The sequence below is a fragment of the Astatotilapia calliptera genome, chromosome 17, assembly GCF_964374335.1.
Source record: "Astatotilapia calliptera chromosome 17, fAstCal68.1, whole genome shotgun sequence".
NCBI lineage: Eukaryota > Metazoa > Chordata > Actinopteri > Cichliformes > Cichlidae > Astatotilapia > Astatotilapia calliptera.
In genome coordinates, this window is record NC_137438.1 from 6009722 (window position 1) to 6035015 (window position 25294).

Here is a 25294-nt window from a genome sequence, read left to right on the forward strand (position 1 = left end):
TATAATGGAAAGCCTGTTAAATGCTATCTAGGGATGCACTAAATGTGAAAGCTTCTGTTGATACCCATAATAATAATAATCAAGAGTTTACGATTCATTTGATTCTCTCTTTCATTCATCCTATTATTCCAAGGAAAAAAACATTTTCAGTATGGAAAAAACAGAATTGTTTTTAAGTCCTTTAGCTATTCATTAATTAACTAAATAGAAAGCACAAATCACCATATGAGCTACTTACACTGCTAAATACTATTTTATTTGACAATATACAATATAAGTAAACAAGAATAAAATTATTGGCTAAGTTATGTATCTATTTACAAAAGGTTGGGGTGCTATGTAACAATAAGATAAGATATGATAAGATGAAAAGGACTTTATTGATCCCAAATGTTGTGAAATTACTGCATTATAGCATACAAAACAGGTAAAACGATGAGTTCAATACGATAAATAAAATATTGGATCAGTTGAGTCAAAAAGGTAACAAAACAATAGACTAAAGAGGACATTCAGTTAAACAGAAAATACAAAAGCACTCAGTACATCAAGTGTTGATTCAAACTGGATCCAAACAGCAACGACAATGACAAATTCCCAGAGGGCAGCTATCTAGCCAACAGCTAGCTGTTCAGTGTTTACCACAGAAATGTTCTTTTGAAGTAAGTTTTCCTACTGTTTTGTTCTTGCAGCCAAATTACATAATGGCAAAATGAACACCATGAGTTTAATGTACTGTATATGTTCTGTGTGACTGAGCATCATGTGACCAGTAACATGATTTAAGACATGGCTTCAATGTGCATTATTATTTGATGAAAAGTAGGTGTACACTTAATGTTACAGTTTTGGTTGTAATAAAAAGGCAAACCTAACCCAACCCCTCCTGCAGGTTATAGATGTGCTCATATTTTCTATTTTTTAGCACTCTCTTCATACCATCACTGACAATAAGCAACTCAACAATAATTCAGTCCAGTAGAGTACAGTGTAACTGTCAGAACTGTTATAAGACAGAGACAATTTGCACTCACAGAATCAGTCATTTAAATCTATGGGAGAACTCTGCAATAGCAAAACTGGCGATAGTGGGAAAAAAGAAAAGAAAAAAAAAGTTAAGCAACCTTATCTGCGCCTTTATTTGGATTAGCGCAGTTTGAAAAACTTCTGGAAGGAGGTTTTGAGGGGCTTTGTTAACCGAGGCTCCAATTAATAAGATAAACCTGACAGTGGAAACTGAAGGCCTGATGTGGAACACCAACTTTCCTCTGGGAGACAGAGGTTAAGTCATTAATCTGCCTCAGCAGAGCAGAAGACTTTCTCTGGCACTGCAGTCACCTCCTGAAAGATACCACCCAACATTTTTGCCTGGGACTGATAAATGAACACCTGAACTGCTTTTTCTCATTTAAGCACTAAGACAACTTTAAAAAAAACAAACTCTAATTTCCTTTATTTTCCTATCTAACACCTACAGATGCATCAAAAAAGAGCAAATGCAGCACAGTGTAGACATTTATCACCGACTGGGAATATTTTTAAGCACACACATTCCCGTCCCGGTGTAGAGATAAAGCTGCAGGTATCATTTATTTCCAAAGCTATGGGCTTTGGAGTGAGCACACCGCTGAACAAACCATATCAGCCTCTGAGCAGCTTCCAGCCACATCATTAATTTAACATCAGATGAATGAATTACACCACAGCAAAATGTTCACTGAAAAATAGCACCCGTACTCTGAGGCAGTGTATATCTTGTACAACATGCAATTATATTTAAAATAAAAAAGGACTAGTATGTGTTGTGGTAGTGCAGCTCTCGCTGTCTACTCTGTGAGAATCCGTGAGGTGTTCCACTACTGTTTGTGTGCCTTGGGTCGTCCCGTGGACTCACTTTGAGCACAGTGGATCACCACACCCACATTTCAGCTTGAAATCGAAGTAATTGACGATATGAACGGAAGAAACAGTGTTATTAACGCTTGCAGCTGACAGCATGCGTCGCGCTTTCTTTTTAACCTCGTGTGCTGCATTGCTTGCCCTTACCTGCGGATCCGGATGAGAGGCGCGTCGCGATAGCGCGGCGAGGACTGCGCGGACTCCCCGGGCAAACCCGCATCACCTCATCTTGACATTGCAAACAGATGACCTGGTTGTCCTGGTTGTCTTCCACCTTGCTGCAGCCCATGTGCTCACCCCCGGCGTGGATCTTCATGCCTGTGTTGATCTTACGGACCAGTCGCATGTCGGCTCCAGCCTCATGATCCAGCATCCTCCTCACCGGCGACGATCGCACTTATTACGCATGGGTTCGGCATGAGGAGGCATCAACTTGTCCTGTACCTCAAACATCATTAACCCCACCTACTCTAACCTGTCCTCCGCACTCACCTCGGCTCCATCGTGTCAGCCTCTTTCGGCTCGTGTAAGCGGTTAGTGTTGCAGTCTTTACGCACAACTGCAGGCGTGGCTGTTTCACGTGGTTAATGAGGTCGCAGTGTCAAGTTCTTAGGGGTTATAACAGTGATACTAAATGGTAAATGGTAAATGGCCTGTATTTATATAGCGCTTTACTAGTCCCTAAGGACCCCAAAGCGCTTTACATATCCAGTCATCCACCCATTCACACACACATTCACACACTGGTGATGGCAAGCTACATTGTAGCCACAGCCACCCTGGGGCGCACTGACAGAGGCGAGGCTGCCGGACACTGGCGCCACCGGGCCCTCTGACCACCACCAGTAGGGAACGGGTGAAGTGTCTTGCCCAAGGACACAACGACCGAGACTATCCAAGCCGGGGCTCGAACCGGCAACCTTCCGATTACAAGGCGAACTCCCAACTCTTGAGCCACGATTTAATTAAATACTTAATTAAAGTCCCACAATCGATCATAGGATCAATTTAGATCCCCTCCCCTAACACTGTCAGTATCTTGGACTTAGAGAATCAAAGCAGAGACCGACACCAGAACTAAACTTTTAAATGTCCAGCCAGTATCCATTAGCAGGGTGCTTGGGTTTTTATAGAGAGACAATTTGAGCTGTGACTGGTCGATCAATCGGAGGAGGACAGTGAGGATAATGTTTTGTAGGAATGACCACACAGCAGCTCAGCATGCAGAAACTAAATAAAAAGATGAGTAATGCATGACTTTAGGTTAATCAACACACATTAATTTCAGATCTGAACCCAGAGGATGAGGCTTTGTTATATACCTCAGCCCTAAGATGTTCTAATACCAGTTGCAGCAGATGGCCCTGCCCCTCCCTGAGTCTGGTTATGCCGGAGGATTCTTCCTCTTAAAAGGGAGTTTTTCCTTCCCACTATCTACAAAGTGCTTGCCCATAGGGGGTCATATGACTTTTGGGTTTTCCTCTTTATTTATTATTGTAGGATCCAGAGGTGTGGACTCGAGTCACATGACTTGGACTCGAGTCAGACTCGAGTCATTAATTTTATGACTTTAGACTTGACTTGAAAAAATGTTCTAAGACTTGTGACTTGACTTGGACTTTTACACCAATGACTTGGGACTTGAATTGGACTTGAACCGGTTTACTTGAAAAGACTTGATATTTTACCCCAAATATAAAATTTAACATGCATATTATATAGAGATTGAAAATGTGACGTCATTCACGGGTAGAACCGCAAAGGATTCTGGAAACTCGTGGCAAGCGGTACTAGCGCACGCAGGCTTTCAATTAAAATCAGTTACACAGCCATAAAAAGAAACACAAAAATGGCAAGAAGCTGTTGTATCATTAACTGCAATAGCCGGTCGCATGACAGCCACGGGAAGCCGACGGGTAAAGAGATCGGTTGTAAATTGTTCAGCCATGTTTCCGAAGTAACAAAGACCCGACTGGATTGCAGCCATTCTAAGACCAAATATAACGTCCCAGAACCCTCCAGCTCACAGGTTAGTCTGCTCCAAGCATTTACACGAAGGTCAGTGTTTTTTAGTAGTTAATACGTCATTTTCATAACATAATTAGTGATATAGGTTACAAGCAAGTCTGGCGCTGTCGCGCTATGCTCCTTTATTTATTGTGCATAAATAGTGAATTGTCCTGACACAATATTGCGTTTCGCTTCTGTTATTATGGTACATTGACAAAAACATATACTTTTATTCACAGGATAAAACAGGTTTTTTTGTATCACTAATTGCCCAGTACGATTACAGCATACCATATTATTGTCACTGCTACATTTCTGTGATGGGTACTGTTAGGTATTTTAGTACCATGGTAGCATTTACTGGATATTGTTTTATAGTGACATTATGCAGGAAAACTCTGTCATTCAATAAGGCCCCTTTGTTTTAGTTATTTTTCTCTTTGACCCAAGAATTGATGTGTGAGAATCACAGGCTGGTACAAGGTTGAAATACCACAGAGATCACTCCCTCAGCTACATTAGTTTCTTAATCTTTTAGACGCCTGTTGAAGGCCAAATGGTTTGTTTCAGATTTCACTAATGTAAGAACTCTTCGTTTTGTGCCTTGAAAATATGTCGCTGAGATAATCACAATTGTAGCTGAACTGATACACTACACAAAGGATGCTTCTTCACCCAAGGGCAGGAAGACGCTGCCTTATCTTGGTCTGTACTGGTTTAAACTGATAAATCTGCTGTCTCATGAATTTTACCCTCTATATAAACTGTTGTACTTGTGAATAAAGTTGAGTCAATTTGGGAAGACAATCTAAAGCAGTCTCTGTTTTCTTGTTCTCCCAAGCTGCTCCCGAGCTCGTACTAACACGCTGAATGGCATGCTTGAATATTACTTGAGAATATATTTGACTGTGTTACAGACTAAGGGACATTCTCTGCTGATAGGTGAAGGTACATTCTCTGCTGATAGACGTCCACGCCTCGAAGGAAGTCGATCCACGGATTAGGCCTTGGAAACCGTTTCCTTCAGGTACCAGAAATTATTTCCACTGCTAATTAATTACCGTTGAGCTCAAAGGTCCTATTAATAAACGGTTAAGGAATGTGTATTTATGACGACAATTTGTGAGACTGGTAAACTTATGATATGTACGATGGTCTTTCGTTCTACACTGTGCATTTCAAGGTCCTGTACCCATCCGTCGGTAAACTGTACCTGGGCTTGTTGCAGTGACCTGAAGTTACTAAACTTCATGAGTGTATGCACTCACTCCAAGAACCGTATAATTATAAATATGCATATAAATATGCTACAATGAGATAGCTGACTTCATCTAACTAGCAAATGTTGTCCAGGCTACGTTGGTGATACAGTTTTTTTTAATGTGTATGATATTTTTGTCATGCGATTTTAAAGCTGGTCCTACAACCGCATCCAAGAATAACATGCAGCTTATCTCAGAACTGTCGGTGAAAATTATTCTTGGAGCTAGGTTTAATTGAGCTGCATTTTAAAGAGGTGCAATTTCACAATTTGTGTATATTTTCTACGTTCACTTTTGTCATGTGTTGAGAAAAACACAGATTTAAAATTACATGGTCTAATATTTACATTTAGCATATAACTGCAACATTATTTTTTCGTTGTTTTTTTTTTAAAGACTTGAAAGGACTTGAAATTCAAAGTTTCAGACTTGTGACTTGACTCGGACTTTTACACCAGTGACTTGAGACTCGACTCTGACTTGCCTGACATTACTTGAGACTTGACTTGAGATTTGAGGATAAAGACTTGAGACTTGCAAAACAATGACTTGGTCCCACCTCTGGTAGGATCTACCTTACAATATAAAGCGCCTTGAGGCGACTGTTGTTGTGATTTGGTGCTGTATAAAAAAATTGAATTGAATTGGTGGGCCATGGTTTCATGTGTGAACAACAGCAATAAAGTTAATAAAAAGATCATGTTTCATCAGGACTGAGAACTGACAGACTTTGATATCGGCCAACATGTGATGGTAAAACTAGTTCAAAAAAGGAAAAGCACTGAGCTGTAACATTGGCCAAAGGATCATTGCATGGGGAGCAGAGCCTGTTAGGAAGCACACATTCCTAAAAATGATATCACATCAATACATCAACATCAAAATTTCAGAAAAGTTGAGAGAGTATGTCAAATGTCAGTGTAGGCTAAATGCTGTTTTTTTCCCCCTAATGTCTTAATTTTAAATTCATTTTTAATCGATCCACCTCATTTGGCTTTCTGGACTTTATACTTTTTTGGCTGTATGCTTATTTGTTAAATAAACTGACATTTACGGTTCATAAATTCATTTCATTTATATCTTTTTTTTTACATATAACTCAAATGTTTTATTATTTGGGCTAATTTTAATAAGAAAGTCAGTCTATATGAAACATGAATATACTTACTGCACTTTATATATTTTAACCATATATAGTACATATTAAAGAATGTGTATAGAAATTGCTTGTATTTTGCTACTCCATCTGATTTTCATGATGCCCTAAAAATTTTCTCTAGATCTGCCCCCTGCTCTGGACTAAAAAGGAGACCAACCATCTAGCTCATTATCAGTACTCAGTTCAAAAGCCTGCATCTCTGGTAGTATGGGAGTGCATTAGTGCCTATGGAAGTGGCAGCTTGCACATCTGAAAAGGCACCATCACTACTGAAAGCTTATACACAAGTTTTAGCAACCTCCTCTTCAAGGAAGGCCTTTCATATTTCAGCAACACAATGCTAAACTGCATACTGCAGCATATCATCACAGTAGAAGAATCTGCAGTGCAAACCTCTCATTGAAAGAAGAGGGGATGCTGCACAGTGGTAAACACTGGCCAAACCTGTCCTCTTTTTTTGCTCTCATCAAATTCAAAACTAACATTTGACATGTTTTCTGTGTTCTGTTGTGAATAAAACATGGACTTATGAGAGTTGCAAAATAATTGCACAAGTGCAAAATCTGATCCAGACTGGATGTTAAAGCTAAAATCAGTACAAACTTGTGTAATCATAATGGCAATTAAATTTAATAAACAAAAAATGGATTCCAGTGTAAACTGATGAGCCTTTGAGGTAGAAAACACTTCACTTGAGGAAGTCCATTTGGCTCAAGGGAAACAGCCCAGATCTGTCGGATAATAACTTAACTACTGCAGAGATCCTTTATGCTGTTCCACATTCACAAGCAGAGTGTGGCCCAGACTCAGCTGAGCAAGGTCCAATCTGCTGCTCTGTAATAAAGCAGCATGTCAGCTTTGGTGTGTTTAGCCTTAAATCATTTCAAGTTTTATATCTAACCTTGTCATCGTGTCTAACAGCAATGATTCAAGAGAGTTTTTTGGGGTAGTACACATGATTTCTGTGTGTGTGTGTGTGTGTGAGAGAGAGAGTTTAAGAAAACACACTAACCAGCAAATAGCTATAGCAACAAAGAGTGTTTAAAATCTTTTGTCCATCCCCTGTATTCTGTACAACCCAATGATAAATGGGTTAAAGATGAAAGCAATGCAAACTTACTATAGATTTAGTTTGAATTAGATTGGAATGTAATAGTTCATCTTTTGGGGGGCATTTAGCTCTGTTTCGATATTTGGAGGAGCAAATCATCCTACGAACTGACCTGATGGCATTTTACCTAATTAACAGCAAAACCCCCGCTGGTTTTCAGTACCATTTATTTTTCCAGTCTTTTTGTTTCCTTCATTTCAACATTATTGTGATGTGTTGCTGCCATCAAATTCAAAATAGTCTAACATTTTTCATTACATAGTAAATGTTTCAGTTGAAAAATTTAATATTCCTCATGATTTGTTTTATTGTGTATATGGATTTGTGAGATCCTCAGATCATTGCATTCTGCTTTTATTTATATTTTACACAATGTTCAAATCTGCTGTCAGTGCAAACACTGTGAAACTATCTGCTGTTTGAACTACCTTAAATTCCATCGATCTATCGATTTTTTTAAAATCCAAACATTCAAATTTAACAGCTGCAATTTTTAAAAACAGCAACAAAAAAAGAAAAAAAAAACTACAATTTTAAAATGAACTATGCAATTAATTTAAACTGTGATGTCAGCATTGACTCATGGCCCAACAAATGGCTCAGTGGACTGGCTGAACAACATTCACATGAACTAGGTCTAAACAGGCAGCTATCGTAAAAATGCAGCTGGTTAAATTAGGGCAGAAAAGTTTTACCATCAGCAGAGAGACATGTGCCCTGAGACTGAAAACACTTATGTGCTCTTTTTAAGGGTAACTGTGGTGCCAGACAGTGGAGTCAAAATCTATTCAAATATTGACATTATGTTAGAAAAGGTCCAAACTCTTGTTGGGGCCTCAGTTAATAGCTGATCTATTTCAGAGAATTTCTTAGTGGACCGAATTTCTGTTATACCTACTCAAAGACTTGTCGGTTTGTTTATGTCACTTAAATAATTTTCGCTTTGTTTTTTTTCCCCCCTCCTTTTACTCAACCACAAAAATCAACCAGAGATGAGGACTGATTGGATACAGTAAGGGTCAGACCTCTGCCCTTTGTAGGCACACTTGTACTTGCCTGTCATTCAATAATATGATGAAGGATAACCAAACTATTATTTTTTATAAGTGTCTGGCTCTTTTTGCAGCACACAACTGACAAATGTACATTCGCTCTCGTGGTTTATGGACTGACTCCATATCCTTCTCTCTGTAATCACTGACAGAATATTCTTGAGTCTGATCACATCCTGCGCTGACAGTTTCAGCAGCATGACGATGAGCTGCTCTTGCACTTTTTCTTTTTTGGGGATGTTGCAATTTCCAATGTGGTTACTGGGATCTTTTCTAAGAATCTGTATGACAGCACTTTAGCCACCGTTTCCGATGAAACACCAGTCAGCTGTGCTTGCTCATTTGTAATACATGCCACTTTGCATGAGAAGATCGTGCAATGACGTGCACCTGTGTTAAAACACCTGGCTTGTTGGTTCTCCAGTAACCAGTCTCTGCAGAGACCACTAGGACCACCCGAATTCTTTGATGTTGGGCTGAGAACAAACAACCAATACTCAGAGCAGGTCCAGTCAATCAACAATCATTTATTAAGCACATGCATGTGGAGATGTACACAATACTACCTTCCGTGTCGATCTAAAAGAGGAAGCACTTAGATACACAGTTTTATATGTCAGGGTTCACGGCCCTTCATGCGTAGGCAGATAACATAACATGCATGAGTTACAGTTAGTGACAGTTAGATGTAATTCTTTTTTCGGCAACCTAAGAAAGCTATCTCAACTGTCTCTCACTATGATGTAGCACATCCTGAGTACATCCTGCTGCAGAGGATCCACAGGGCGATGGTGCAGCTGCTATCCACAGCTCCAAACACACTGGTAGTCATTCGGACTGTAAACCACAAAGCTTTGATGAGGCAATTACTAACTGTGACTAAATGTCCATCTGGTGGACGCCTGGCAGATGAGCTTGGCCCACAGCATCCGCCGACCACCACCCACTATTAAGAACAGGATTAATGAACTCTTTTCCTACATATTCAATTAAAACCATGACAAGATGTGCGCGCACCAACACAGAGATTTTTACCAGAAACATTTGAGTGAGGAGAAAGAATCAGAGCAGGATTGAGCACAACTGCAGTGCTGTGAAAGAGTATGACTTCACTCTGATTTTTTTTTTGTTTATGTTATAAATTTACAAAGTGTAAGGTTAGTATAAACATCATACTTCAGTAAATTTAACAGGGTGGGCCAAGAAAAAGACTACCAGGGACTCAGGGGAAGATTTGCATTTTCCCCTTTGCATTAATTTGCAGTGGACAGAGTACAGTCGCTCTTGGATAATAATTAACTTTTGGTATGTCTTTGATTCATTGTGTCACAACTGGGAAAACAGCAAATCAATGCAATGAGCTTCAGCGCTGGTTCTCACTAAAAGAATCTTCTCCGTCGAGGTAAGATGTGCTATAGACTTGAGAAGTAAATGTAAAAATGAGATTCGTTTAGCATTACAATACATTATTAATGTACTTGTGTGCTTTGTAGAGGATTTTGTGCGATTTTACGCTGTGTGACATTTTTCTACAGAAAAATATTGCCGTTTTCACTTCTGCTTGTGTCTTACTCATTTGTTCCTTAAACTGTAGACGTGTACATCTTTGACACACATCTGAACCGAGGACATGTATTAGGGAGAATTTATTTCTACGATCTCTACCAGACTTTTCTTTTCCACTTGTTTGATAAATCAAAAAATGTTTCTGTCTTTACAACTCTTTACACATTAACTGCTACTTACATCAAGATTTTCGTCCTCCACAGCTGCATATTCTGATGAGTCAATAAAAAATAATAATAGTGTCAGTTTAACAGAATATATTGGTTTCAGTAATTAAACAGTTTGTAATTGAGAGAGGATTTGCAACTGCATTTTGTTTTGTTTTTTAACATATACTTTGTTATTGTTTTTGTTTTAATTTCATTCATAAAATCTAGTATCTGGTGAACTGGTCATAGTGCAACACTGCAGCCGGAGATGTGGACTGTTTACCAATCATGAAGTTCCAAGTTTGTAAACGACAGGCCTTTACTAGACTCCCAAAATGTGCCTGGATTTTCCTTTTCTTCACTCTTTTTTTCCTGGTGTTATTTATCACGAACACCCTGGAGGTAAGAACTTGTGTTTTTCTAATTAGTGACTACAGTTTTTTGTGTTGAAAAAAAGATTAAATGAATAATGTAGGTATGATGTGTCAGATGTCCATATGAAGAGCCAGATGCAATTCTCAGGTCATACAGTGCTTTCACATGACTTTCATCTGCTATATAGGTTTTAGATTAAATAGGTAAATGTGACAATGAGCGATCCGATGACCACAGCATTGTAGTTTTTAAAGATCCTTTATTTTCCCGTTTTAAAGTAGCACACACCACTCTCCCAGAAACATCCTTAAAAGGGGAGACATGATTAGATGATGAGGTCAGGTGTGTGAATCAGCCTCCATCTTTCACCACACCCTGAAAACCCACTGCTCTACCCCTCCCCTGCAGCGGAGCCACAAACCACTCCCCACAATAGTCATGTTTTTGGATGTAGCCCTTCGACAATCAACTTGTTGGTGGTGCAAAAATACTAAATATACTAATATTTAATCTGCAACACGAGATAACTTTTTTTACTTTTTAAACTTACTTTTTTATTTACTTCTATTTAATTTTTTTTTTTAGTCCTTTAGTTCTTGTTAGGAAGAATGTGTCACCCTGACCTGGCAACCCTGTTGTAAGCTAGTAATTAATGTAGCCTTGTATGTGAGGTTTATGGTAAAATCAACTCATTGGAGAGTGCTGATTAGTCCCTCCAAATTTAAATCAATTTTGTATCTCACATTATAAACATTGGTATTATAAGATTCAAATCCTGGTGATTTTCTGAAAGGCAACATTTCTGCCAGTAACCACATTTTGCATTTGATACAACTGCATTTAGTTTGCCTTATCATAGAGAGCTGAGTGTAATCTGTATCTGTATATTTCTTGGCTTAGTTAAATTGGTAATGCATATATTTTAAGGATTTTGATTTATTCATTTATGTACAAAGAAAAGCTTTGTTGTCTTATCACATGAGAAGAATTTTTAACAGTTTTCAACTATGTTTAGTATTTACCTCTTTTTAAAATTTACCATGGCAACTAAGCAGCTTCAAAATCTGCAACTTTTGCTTTGTATGAAATGTTTTTGTTTCCAACTCTCAGAGCCCTATTCAGATTTCATTGTCTTAAACTGGATAATGGAACATGTTGATTCTTAGGTGTACTGAATTGTATTGCATGTTTTAATTCAATGATTAATATTTCAGTTTCAGAATAAAATGAAGACCATCAGCATATTCTCAAGGCCTGCCGCTGTTACCCTGTCTACTGACATGCATTATGACTTCTGCAAGTTAAAACCGCTGTCCCCTAAGGAGGCTCAAGAAGAAGACCTCCTGCTAGAGTCTATTACTTGGCCTGAAACGCCACCTTTATCATTTCCTCTTTCCCTGGAAAAGACCAGTGATCCAGACCACAGCACCTTCACCATTCTTCCAAAGAGGGGAGGGGGCCAGTGGCGAATAGGAGATAAGCTGGAGGTTATGATTAACATGAAGGACTTTCAGGGCCGTCCAAAAAAGTTTGGAGGAGACGTTTTACTTGCCCGGCTGCACAGCCCAACTATCGGTGCGGGTGTTGCAGGAGAAGTGGTGGATCATCTCAATGGCTCCTACACAGCTGTATTCTTTTTACTCTGGAAAGGAAGTGCACAAGTCCAGGTGATTAAGAAAATGTATCATTTTACATGTGGTTGAAGGCATTGGAAATGTCAACATCCCATCTTTCTTTTTTTCAGTCACTGGAATGTTTAGAAAAATACATCTTCCCATTTCTCTAGACAAAGACTTAATAGTAAAGTAATGTTTCAAGCTGATGTAAAATGTTAGCTTCCTGTTGCCGTTGGCATAAAGAAACCTACTTCTCAAATTTGCACATAAAGTCTGTTACCCCTACTTTTAGCTACTGACATTAGGACAAATGCTAAGACCAAACAGTCACTTCATTCTTATGCAATACTGAGCAGCAATCTGGGGGTGAAAAAAGAAACTAATGAGGAGGTGCCGCAAAAATGTGTTCCCCAAAAGGAACTGAGACTGACTTCCAAAGTTCTCATAGGTTGTGATGTTTATATTGCTTATTTTTGTGTTAATGGAAACTGTAATGGAGGGGGAATGTGGTTCCGGGTTATACTTCAAGATCGTGTTCAGTTTCTGCAGTAGGAGAAAACTATTAGCACTAAAGTTAGCATGTTTGTAGTAAGCCCATGTAATGAATGCAAAGTATGGTGCTCCTTGCTAACTAGCAAGGTATGGTCATGACCTCAATGCCATTAGCTGAAGCTTTAAAAACAAATTATTTCCTCCAGAGTCTCCACCAGCTTGGGTTTGAGCTGGATGACAAAATATGCTTTAACAGAAACAAGAATTCTATCTGTTACAAAACAAATTATTTTGCTGCTTCCCCAACAGACCTTTGCTGCAAATATTTAATGATCATAGCTTGCTTATGAAATAGAGCCAACTCATCTTTTCCACTGAACCATAGCTGTTAGACAATTCTAACAGCAGATGGGTTAAATTCCAACCCAAGGCCGTTTGCTCCCATATGGAAAAGAAATAGTAAAAACTTATATGTGATTACTCATGAAAGTGGCCACTTTCATGAGTAAATCATATAAGGCTTACATGATTTACTCATGAAAGTGGCCACTTTCTCATTACTTTCATACATTGTTTTAGTAAGTATCCAAAACATACAAGTTTCATTATATAATTTTTCAAGGGATCTTATATCTGTTTTCACTCTTATATGCTTTTCATACAAGTTTCACACAAGACAGATACAAACTTTATAAGATTTATATATATCTTTTCCATATGGGCTGTGTATCTCCATCCATCCATCCATCCATCCATCTTCATCCGCTTTGTCCGGGGCCGGGTCGCGGGGGCAGCAGCCTAAGCAAAGAGGCCCAGACCTCCCTCTCCCCAGCCACCTCCTCCAGCTTATCCGGGGGAATACCAAGGCGTTCCCAGGCCAGCCGAGAGATATAATCTCTCCAGCGTGTCCTGGGTCTGCCCCGGGGCCTCCTCCCGGTGGGACATGCCTGGAACACCTCACCCAGGAGGCGCCCAGGGGGCATCCTTGTCAGATGCCCGAACCACCTCAGCTGGCTCCTTTCGATGTGGAGCAGCAGCTGCTCTACTCTGAGCCCCTCCCAGATGGCCAAACTTCTCACCCTATCTCTAAGGGAGAGGCCAGCCACCCTTCGGAGGAAGCTCATTTCTGCCGCTTGTATCCGCGATCTCGTTCTTTCGGTCACTACCCACAGCTCGTGGCCATAGGTGAGGGTAGGGACGTAGATCGACTGGTAAATTGAGAGCTTCGCTTTTACACTCAGCTCCCTCTTCACCACGACGGACCGGTGCAGCGTCCGCATTACTGCAGCTGCAGCCCCAATCCGTCTGTCGATCTCCGGCTCCCTTCTCCCATCACTCGCGAACAAGACCCCGAGATACTTGAACTCCTCCACTTGGGGCAGGAACTCATCCCCGACCTGGAGTGGGCACTCCACCCTTTTCCGACTGAGAACCATGGCCTCAGATTTGGAGGTGCTGATCCTCATTCCCGCTGCTTCACACTCGGCTGCGAACCGCTCCAGTGCGAGCTGGAGGCCCTCACCCGATGAAGCCAACAGAACCACATCATCTGCAAAAATCAGAGATGAGATTCTGAGGCCACCAAAGCGAAAGCCCTCCGCCACTTGGCTGCGCCTAGAAATCCTGTCCATAAAAATTATGAACAGAACCGGAGACAAAGGGCAGCCCTGGCGGAGCCCATCACCCACCGGGAACGAGTCCGACTTATTGCCGGCAATGCGAACCAAGCTCTTGCAACGGTTGTATAGGGATCGAATGGCCCGTAGCAATGGGCCAGACACCCCATATTCCCGCAACACCTCCCACAGGACACCCCGAGGGACACGGTCGAATGCCTTCTCCAAGTCCACAAAACACATGTAGACTGGTTGGGCAAACTCCCATGCACCCTCAAGTATCCTGGAGAGGATAAAGAGCTGGTCCAGTGTTCCGCGACCAGGACGAAAACCACATTGTTCCTCCTGTATCCGAGGTTCGACTAACGGACGAACTCTCCTTTCCAGCACCCTGGCATAGACTTTCCCAGGGAGGCTGAGGAGTGTTATCCCCCTGTAGTTGGAACACACCCTCTGGTCCCCTTTCTTGAAGATGGGGACCACCACCCCGGTCTGCCAGTCCACAGGTACTGCCCCTGATCTCCACGCAACATTGCAGAGGCGTGTCAACCAGGACAGCCCTACAACGTCCAGAGCCTTCAGGAACTCGGGGCGGACCTCATCAACACCAGGGGCTCTGCCACCAAGGAGTTGTTTAACTGCCTCAGTGACCTCGCCCCCGGAAATTGGCGGGTCATTCCCCTCATCCCCAGACTCTGCTTCCTCCTCGGAAGACGTGTCAGTGGGATTAAGGAGGTCCTCGAAGTATTCCTTCCACCGCCTGACAATTTTCTCAGTCGACGTCAGCAGCGCTCCGCCAGCACTGTACACAGTGCAGGTAGAGCACCGCTTTCCCCTCCTGAGACGTCTGACGGTTTGCCAGAATCTCTTCGAGGCAGTCCGAAAGTCTTTTTCCATGGCCTCTCCGAACTCCTCCCACACCCGAGTTTTTGCTTCAGCCACTGCCCGAGCCGCATTCCGCTTGGCCTGTCGATACCTGTCGGCTGCCTCCGGAGTCCCACAGGCTAACCAAGCCCGATAGGACTCCTTCTTCAGCCTGGTGGTTCCCTTCACCTCTGGTGTCCACCATTTGGTTCGGGGATTACCACCACGGCAGGCACCAACCGCCTTGCGGCCGCAGCTCATTGCAGCAGCTTCGGCATACACAGATGCCTAAGATTACGTAGGCATCTGTGTATCTCCACCCACTGTAAATAGCCCTTACTAAACAGTTAGTCTTTAATGCTACTTGAACCAGGGGAATGGAATGCTGACCATGACAAAAGGTAACGTTTTCTTTCCATTGGCACTGTTTCTTTTTGCCAACATATAATCTGAATGAATTACTTACCACCAACCAGAAATGCAAATTCCCCAAAAGTTGATTCCATTTATCTGTATGTAGTTTTTTCAGTGGGAGAAATGTTTCGTCACTCACCCAAGTGACTTCTTCAGTTTCATGGAGATGCTCTTTTTATAAGGTTGGGGAAACCTGCAGTCAGCTGAGACTGAAAAAGTCACTTGGGTGAGTGACGAAACATTTCTCCCACTGAAAACATCCAGATGAACAGAATCAACTTTCTGGGATTTCCTTACTGGGATGATTGAGCATGAATCAAGATGCTGTATTCAAAGGTTGTAGTAATTATAGGTATTTATCTGAAAACTGGTTGCAAAACTCTGAGTCTGTTTTCTACAGGTGACACTGGTTCACCCCAGTGAGGCAGTCATGGAGCTGCGCAGGCTGAACAGAGAACACCCTGACAGGATTTTCTTTAAGAGCGTCTTCCAGTCAGGCTCAGTCACTGAAACTACCACCTGTAACATATGTTTGCGTCCAACCCAGAAGTCTCTGTGCAACTACACTGACCTCCATACAGGCGAGCCCTGGTTCTGCTACAAGCCAGATAACCTGAGTTGTGATGCCAGAATGAATTACTTCAATGGAGGATATCAACAAAGCATCACAACCATGGAGAAGCTTTTTAAGAGGTGAAGATTTCGTTTATGTCCTTAGTGTAAAAGTATAAAAGTCAATCTTTTTCTTTGTTTTACTCTCCACAGCAAAAAGAGGGAACTATCTTTTTCTCCACCTGGAAAATTCTTCATTGTTGTGTGTTAGCCAGTTTCCCTGTCAACTATTTAATGTTTAATATGATTTAATCTGTTTTTGCTGCCTGCCGTCTCTAATAAATTTCTAGTTTAAAAAACTTTTAAACTTTTCTTAAGAACTTTTATTGTGTGTGCTTTGCCTCAGTGGCGTCAACTTGAAAGTCTCCATTCGAGCTTCAGGACCTGCAGGTGTCACCATTTTTCCAAGAATGAAAGGTAAAGCCAGATGTTAACACCTATATTAAATAAACATTTGTAGAACATTTAATAGTTTATGGATTTTGAATTAACTACTAACAGTGTAACTTTTCCTCTGTATGGATAGTTCATAACATGTGGATGAAATGAACTTCAACAGTTCTTATTCCCAGAATAAAGAGGTTTATTATAAGAATGTGAGGTATGATCAGAAAGTTCTGGGAACTGACCTCAACTGATTTATATTAGGCTGATCCGTCTTCTTGAGTGTTGTCTTTTTGTGCATCTTAAGCCCATTTTCAAAAATGTAATTAGTTATAGATTGCTCCCTGGATGTCCCATTCTGTTCCCTTGCACTTATTTTGGGTCAGATATGTCTGTGTAGTTAAAAAATAGTAACAGTAACAGTTATATAGTAACTGTTAAGTCTAATATACCCTAGTAAGCTATACTACTTTTTCCTTTGGGAAGATACCATCTGTGCAGTGTGCAATTCTGTTGAAGAAAGATGTTGAATCTATTTAATTATTCTTGAAAAATAATTTATTTCTGTGCATTTTCCCCCCTGCATCAAATTAAATTTGATTATATCGATTAAGCATCATGAGGTGGAGGGTGGCTCCCTATTTTTTTTGCTGGGAGTTTGCAACCCTATTAGTTAGGTTGCTTAATATTTCTGCTAAGTACTCTTTAAAATACCAGAATAGGGAGGATGGAGTAGGTTTAAGTTTATTAGATTGATTGGTTTTGCTGAACTATGAAATATTTTGGGCGCAGTGTATTTTTTACATACAGGTATAACAGAATAGCTTTAGTGTTGTTATTTATTTAAACTTGAGTATAAACGTATACAAAATGCAGCAAGATATTAAAAAAACGTTTTGTTGATTAAAAAACACTATATCGGATTCATATCGGTATCGGCAGATATCCAAATTTATGATATCGGTATCGGTATCGGACATAAAAAAGTGGTATCGTGCCATCTCTAATTTTTAGGCAATCCTGATATTAATGAATCTCAGTAGTCCAGTCTAGAATTAATAAATGCATTAACTAATTCTTCCATATCAGTCTGAGACAGGATTTCTCATTTTTGAGATACTGCACTAATGCAAGAAAACAGTCATACATATTTGTTTAATATGTGCATTGAGGGACATGACTCCAAGTTTCCTTACAGTGTCACTGGAGGTCAAAATAAAGCCATCCAGAATGGTTTGACGCCACGTTTCTAAGATTGCACATGAAAGGGATGGGACTTCCAGGAAGTGATCTAATAACAGCAGCAGTAGTCATAGTGGTGCATAAATGCATGATAAGATGATCTTCAACAGTGGATGGTAAACATTTAAATTAGGTAATCACCAGTGTACTGCACTTATATTTTTTGGGACTAAAAAAGTCATAAACAAACTAACTGTACTTCAACTTGAGTGAGGTTAGAAAACTACAGCAAACTAGCTGTCTTATAAAATTAAAATTATAAGTAATATTAGATTTCATTCACTCATACAGGTAAAGGAAAGATTTTGTTTGGGTCTTTTCTTGTTAATAACTCAAAAATAGTCATATAGCGTGTCTGTTGACTTGTTCTCAGGACAGTCAGAGGAGAAGAGCAGCAGTGAGGAGTCTGGACCCTCGGGCTATTACTACCAAGATGTTTGGCGAGGACTAGGTGGCACAAAAATTCATCAGTTCAACACTTCCTCGGCCATCACTCAGTGCCTGAAAGGCAAGGTGGTTCATATGTATGGAGACTCCACCATTAGGCAGTGGTTTGAACACCTTACAGCAACACTACCAGGTAACTACCCCACAACCCTTTCAGGCACCCCTCTGATTTTCTTTAGACACCTTATCACACGCATTATTTCCTCTGTAATACTTTCAGATCTCAAGGAGTTTGACCTGAATAGTGAGAAACAAGCTGGACCTTTCATGGCCCTGAACTTTACACACAACATCATGGTGAAGTACCGCTGCCACGGTCCTCCTCTCCGGAGCACTACTGTCCCAGCCATTGAGATGCATTATATTGCCAACGAGTTAGACAACATGGTTGGAGGCAGCAAAACCGTTGTAGTACTTGGAATCTGGGCACACTTTGCCACTTTTCCCTTGGAGTTCTACATCCGGCGGATGTTGTCCATCCGCAGGGCAGTGGTGCGGCTGCTGTCCAGGGCTCCAGACACACTGGTGGTTATTCGGACCGGAAACCCCAAATCTTTAACATGTTTCCTTCACTCATCCACTAACAGTGACTGGTACACGCTGCAGCAACTCAAAGTGCTCAAGGCCATATTCAAAGGACTGAATGTCCATCTGGTGAATGCCTGGGAGATGGTCATTGCCCACCACCTGCCCCAAGAACTCCACCCACAACCTCCCATTATTAAGAACATGATTAATGTTCTCCTGTCGTACATATGCCCTGAAAAGGATGGTTAGATGTGTGTGTGTGTGTGTGTGTGGGGGGGGGGGGGGGGGTTAGCAGTCTGTGCACACACATTTATTTACCATCTATTTGAATTAAATTAACTACAGTAAACAGCAAAAGTAACTATTATAAATGTTCATAGTAGCCCCAGAGAAAGCTTGTAACCATCTTAATCAGCCTCATTGGTTCCACTCTCTGCATACAGTACATTTAATCCATTTTTCATTTTTAATAATAGTCCCTATTTGATTTGTTAAATAATGTTGTTTCCCACTGCATCACCTAAGAAACCAAAGCTGATTTGTACTTTAAACATGGTCAGCATAAACACAGGAAGTTAAAGGGACAAAAACAAAGGTTAGCACAAAATTTCACTCCCAGCGTGAAATGCCTTTCAGGTTTCATCTGAATCTGTAAATACTGTATTTAGGGGCAGTTATGTTTTGGGACATGTTTACATGCATCTGTGTTATTCTGTCTGTAAACATGGTTTTGAATTAATTCTGATAAAACTACGTAGGCGTGTAGGATTGGGATTGTGTTAACAATCCATTAGAATTTGGTTTATACATATTTAAGGTGAACTCGAGATGTGTTACTGTATATCTTCACAGAAAGAGAATGAGCCGCCTAGTTAGCAGTGGTAAATGGTAAAGAGCCTGTATTTATATAGCACTTTACTAGTCCCTTAGGACCCCAAAGCGCTTTACACATCCAGTCATCCACCCATTCACACACTGGTGATGGCAGCTGCATTGTAGCCACAGCCACCCTGGGACGCACTGACAGAGGCGAGGCTGCCGGACACTGGCGCCACCGGGCCCTCTGACCAGTAGGCAATGGGTGAAGTGTCTTGCCCAAGGACACAACGACCGAGATTGTCCAAGCCGGGGCTCGAACTGGCAACCTTCCGATTACAAGGCGAACTCCCAACTCTTGAGCCACGATCGCCTCAATAACGGTGTTACTAACGTTACTTTTTCCAGTAACAAGTAATCTAACTAATTACTATTTCTATCGTTACAATGCTGTTAACTAGAAAATGTGGTGCGGTCGCTTTACTATTTTTCAACAAACAGATGGTTGAAGCTGTCTTCAGCCTACCGCACCTTATATCAAGCCAATCACATGACCACATGAACATTGTGTTGATAGGCTACGTAAGACCAGAGTCATGATAAACATTATGTATGCATGTTTTTTCCTGAATAGTTTTGTCACATTAACTGTGATTAACAGTAACTGATTTACAAACGGTAACTGATTTAAACCAAGCAGAAGACTAGAGAGTTGTCTGTGGCTCTATAGTGTAGGTGTAGGGGTTTACACACTTGCCTAATAAACAAAAGGTCCTTGGTTTCATTCTGAGAGTAGACACAAATGGGGCTTCAAATGGCATAAAAACTAATAAAATCTGTCTCACTAACCACTTTGGAAACTTGTGACACGTGAATGTAGCTTTAAAAACATCTATGTAACATGTTAGACAGCCCAGTTTGAAAGGACTGATAGCTTGTGCCAAGGAGGTTAATTATCATTTGTATAGCTCTTTTGTTTAGGACTTTTAACAAGCAGTTAAGGACAATTAACCAGGTATCGGACACACTTAACTGGCTATGCAAAATAAACCATTGAAAGGCCATTGTTCCTTTGGAGCCTGATTCCCTAAAAGGAATCTATAGCTAACAGATAAACGAACTATAACTCTAGCATTAGTGTCGGCTCTACAAAGTATTTCTGGTACAATGCAATACAATGTTTTCAGTGACACTGAAACTAAGAAAAAAAATCCTAGTCATAAAATAAAAAGCTGATGTATCAAAATCACGTACCAGCAATAACACAGGGTATCAACAGCAAAAGCAGCAATAGAAGGTGTGATGAAGGCCGAGGCTTACTGAGGCTTACGGTCCTGCTACCATACTTTATCTAGAAAACATTAAGGAAAGTCTCAATAGAGCAGCAGGTCAGAGATTTTCAAAATATTATTCATACAGTAAATATCATGATGTGAAACAGGCTGTAAATAATGTTGTGGAGCTCTTATCACAATGATCCAGTCTTTAATTGATGACGTATGAACCCTGCTTCCTGGTCCAAACCTCTCCATGTTAATTAAGGCTGTTGTGTTTTTAAAGTGTTTTAATGCTTTGTATCTTCTTAATCTGAACAATGAAAGAATTTAGACAGTTTTTAACTCTCAGTGATGCCGCAGTGTTTGTTTGACTTTGGGACCTGAAGTGGAGTTTGGACCCAGAAATGGCTATTGATGTCAGACTTAAAGACCGGATAGGTATGTTTGTCTGTCCATAAACAGTGCCTTGTGTTAGTATGAAAGAAAGATTTACCAACAACAGCTGAAATTCAACGCCGGGTGGGTTTTTAACCTCACAAGTGAAAGAGTGAGTCTCATCACTGGTTTTGTTTGTTTCCATGGCGCAGCGGTATTCCTTACTGTCTTGAACGCCCCACACTGATAACTCTGCTGTTGTCATTTCCAGTTTATCTGCCTTTTTCTATAACAACAACACAAGCAAAGACTGATGTTCTACGAGCTGATGTCACATGTTTGTGAATGTGCGATTTAAACATGCATTACCCGTATAGTGATGTGAACACTGTTTCTTGTCCTTGTGGCTGTGAAGCTGATAAACTCAGGGTCTGGATAGTAGGACATGTTTGTGGAGCAGGCCAAGGTTTGATTAGCTACTTTCAAAAACACAGTGCTGCTAGAAATCCCAGGACTGTTTTCAGCTGAAGGTGAGTCATAGGTGAGACTCTGCAATGAATTACATTTTTATATAAATCATAGACTCTTTATATAGCTAGCATGGTATGGTCATGATGGTGACATGATAAACCTAATGTCAATCACAGAATCAGAAGCGCCTCAACATCTATATTTCTAATGATTCAGCTTCTCTCCATAACTTGTTTTGTGCCAAATAATCTTACCGGTTACCCTCAATCTTCAACAAGGTGTTTATTTTTATCTTGCCTTTTTATTTTAATTTGACTCCCAATAAAATGTAAGTGATTTTTGTGATTACTGCATTTTTGTAATGGTGAGAATATGAAGTTACTTAATCTGTGTATGAAAATTCCTCCTCGTTTATGTCAAGACCAGTAAAGCTGACATTGGAGAGTAGTAGCAACAAAATAGAACCAACAGTCAATCAACACGTATGATATGTATGAAGTCAGACACTCTGATGTCGGTGGACTGCGTAGGGACTTGCTCAGCAAATGTAGGCGGCATAAATAAAACAAATACATAAATAAAGATTTAATCAAAGGTAGCTGTGGAGGCTTACCTTGGTGAGAAAAGGTTTACTGTTCAGCAAATTGGACAAAGAAATCAGCCCTTGCTCAACCGTCTGCCTACAACTTTCTGAAACATCCAGAGCTTGTCCCAGTTGGGACTCCTGGTGCCCCGGGAAGAAAATGCGCTCTGCATATGTTTGATAATCCAGGAAAGCAATCCCAGAGCCCAGCAAAGTATTGGACATGTCCATCATCTCTGTCATCAAGTCTAAAAAGAGGAATTAAGGTTTCGTCTTACTTTCACAAGATGTAAAAGTCCAATCCAACTTTATTTATAGAGCACTTTAAAAACAACATAGTTGACCAAAGTGCTTTCCAATAATAAAAAACAGAGATAACAGTTAAAAACCATACATTAAGCAGACAAAGAAAAATATCTAAATAACAATAAAATAAATACATACATAAATGAAAAAAGAAGATAAAAAAATAAATCAGCATATATCAAATAATAAAACATGAGTAAAATAGACATTAAAATGTACAATGAATAAAATTAACAAAAAAAGATTAAGAGTGACCATCTACTGACTAAAACTGACTACAAGCTGACTCTGGTGCTACTCCTAAAAAGCCTTTGGAAAAAAAGGTGTTTTTAAAAGTGATTTGAACATTTCAAGTCTTGGGGCCAGCCTAATATGGATGGACAGCTTTTTCCATAATCTGGGGGCCACAACAGCGAAAGCTCGGTTCAGAAGAAAAAGAGGAAGTTACCTGTGAACTCCTTCTTACAGCGGTCTCAAACACTCGTCTCCAGGTTCTCCAGCTGGATCTGAACTTTCTGATGGTCCCTCATGGCCTATTTGCTTTCTCCTGACCCACAAGCCATGATGAAGAGGTAATATTAAGATCAAAACCAACCAATATGTTGATCAAATAAGAAACTGATGCTCCGTGAACTGAACATGTTTACCTGTATATGAGCACTATGATGAGAACACCAAAGAAAAATACACTGACACCTCTGATCTGCTTGAAAAGCTTAGATTCATTTAAAAGAATTAAATTAAAACATCAATATACTGGCAACTGTACAAGGGGTAAAAAAAAGCCATCGTAAAAACATTCATGCTTAGGCAAACATTTAAAAGCAAATAATAGTTTCATAGGTTATAACTAGGCTTTATGTAGGCTGAGGTTTCGTGTCAGAAGGTGTGGATGTACAAGAACAATGACAGAGGTACATACTGTCTCACAGGCCTGTCACCTTGACCTTGCTAAGGTCCAGTGTGGCTGCCACGACGACACTGAAAGGGCTCTTGGGAATGTGATCTCCACCGTAGGTCACGCAACTCCCAGGGGACCCTGTCATGGGAAAGGGAAGCGATCCACATCCTCCCATTTAATATGATGTATAACAGCCAGAAGAACGCTTCCTTGTCTTATAAGAACCCACATAATACAAAGTAACTACAAAGTAACTACAATCCACGCCCGCATGTGTGAGCATTTCTTTTCTCGCCTGTTGCACAGGTGTATATTTAACAGTGTGTGTGTTGTTGTGGTTGTTGATGATTTCAAAGTCTTTCACAGCCTGCTGCTACTACTGCTTTGAATGGTACACAGTTCAAATGACAGCTCAAAAGGACCTGTTTACATTAGCATACCAACTATAACCCTGTTTATTCATGTTTATTCTTCTTTTTAAATCCGTGCGATTGTGATTTTAATTTTGATCTTGTCAATTTCATCAAACATTTTCATAAAAGTGTTATGAAGAGTTGTTCCATGTAGTATGACGGAAAACATTCCGACCGTATTATAGACCAACAAACTAAACAAACTCAACAGACTCGTTTTTGTTAGTACTCTCTGACTTTGTGAGGCAGTACAGGTATTCTTACCACTGCGGCTGAGTCCTGGTCCCTCTGCCTTGAGAAGGATCCACTTTGACCCTGAAGGGTGTCATTGTTATAGTCTAAACACAAACAGCCTTTGTCCTGATGGCAGAGGACAAAGGCTGTGTTAGCATGTTACCTTTGCAGGTAATGCTCTTCAGTCATTTTTAGCCTCAAACAGCAGGTGGGTTAAATACGTTTCCCTGTAATATCTGTTTATAAACATGTTTGGAATATTTCTTTGACATGATCATATGTTTGCGCTCTTTACTCTCACACACACAGTTTTATGGAGCTTTACCTTGACCAGACTCTGAGCAGTCAACAGTGAAGTATGTTGTCTCGAAGGCTTTGAGGCCCGTCTTTGCCACTCCAGGGTCAGAGACCTTCACCTTGTTTGGATGACAGCCCGCTCCGATATTCAGCTCCGATATTCATCTGTGGGCACAAACACCAAAACTCAAGAGACTTCTCAGTGAGAAGAAAAGACAATCCCTGCATGCCAGAGTGAAAGTGAGAGCGTGTGTGAGTGCATACTCACCCTGAACGGACTCTCGGGGATGTGAACGTCTCCCCAGGAGACCATCACAGTGTGCTTCACAGGCTTACGTGGGGTGTAGGTGCAGGCGTATGTGCTGTTGCCATTATCCTTAACCTGGACATGCACAGAATTACCTTCACCATCCTGTGCAGAAGACAAGGGATTAGTTCAATCAGATTTAACACACCGTATTTTTTGGACCATAAGGCACACCGGATTATAAAATGCATTAAGCGAAACAAAACAGTCAGATAAGTCAAACTTTACTTAACTCTTTCTTCTTGCTTCTTCCTGTTAGGTTTTGTATTGTTGATTGTCATTTATGCTTAGAAATATCTACTTCTATAGGCTTAGAGTTTTATAATAAGTTGTAGATTGGTAGAGGTTTGATCCTTAATAGTCTGCAAACTTTGTGTGCATTCCAGAGCACTCTGGGAGCATGGGAGAGGTCGTACCTTATCTTATTGTTTTATGGTAGGATAAACGTACAGTATGTGTACCGAACCGAAAGCACTGTATCGAACGGTTCAATATCGATACGAGTATTGTTGCACC

The 25294-nt window shown here is 40.5% G+C and overlaps 2 protein-coding genes and 1 long non-coding RNA gene across 4 annotated transcripts in view; 1 reads left to right on the forward strand and 2 right to left on the reverse strand.

Annotated features, from left to right (window-relative positions):
• LOC113008980 (anoctamin-4) overlaps positions 1-2852 on the reverse strand; it is a 60384-nt gene extending 57532 nt beyond the window's left edge. The window contains exon 1 of the mRNA XM_026146974.2: positions 2047-2852. Within this exon, the coding sequence (XP_026002759.1) occupies positions 2047-2272 (226 nt within the window). The 5' untranslated portion in view covers positions 2273-2852. The remainder of the gene's footprint in view (positions 1-2046) is intronic.
• A 1363-nt stretch (positions 2853-4215) lies between these two features.
• Positions 4216-22082, forward strand: LOC113008995 (NXPE family member 3-like). 2 transcript variants are annotated; one of them, XM_080291825.1, is made up of 7 exons: positions 4216-4936; positions 10437-10610; positions 11798-12250; positions 15986-16278; positions 16544-16614; positions 18197-18403; positions 18491-22082. In XM_080291825.1, the coding sequence occupies exons 2-7, from the start codon at positions 10497-10499 to the stop codon at positions 19045-19047; spliced, it is 1695 nt and encodes a 564-aa protein (XP_080147951.1). In that variant the 5' UTR covers positions 4216-4936; positions 10437-10496; the 3' UTR covers positions 19048-22082. The 2 variants fall into 2 exon arrangements, with proteins under 2 accessions (XP_080147951.1, XP_026002789.2); XM_026147004.2 differs by lacking the exon at positions 4216-4936 and adding an exon at positions 9821-9895.
• Positions 19293-23939, reverse strand: LOC145421464 (uncharacterized). The gene is made up of 2 exons (XR_013902827.1): positions 21385-23939; positions 19293-20965 (listed from the first exon to the last, which is right to left on the reverse strand). It is a non-coding gene; the product is annotated as an uncharacterized LOC145421464 (long non-coding RNA).
• Positions 23940-25294: the final 1355 nt, after the last annotated feature.

Bases quoted from the DNA above. Each gene is read 5' to 3' on its own strand.
- LOC113008995 (XM_080291825.1), top strand. From the start codon at position 10,497: ATGAAGTTCCAAGTTTGTAAACGACAGGCCTTTACTAGACTCCCAAAA. The intron at 10,611-11,797 runs GTAAGAACTTGT...TTAATATTTCAG, and splicing joins TTATCACGAACACCCTGGAG to TTTCAGAATAAAATGAAGAC. The intron at 18,404-18,490 runs GTAACTACCCCA...TAATACTTTCAG, and splicing joins CCTTACAGCAACACTACCAG to ATCTCAAGGAGTTTGACCTG.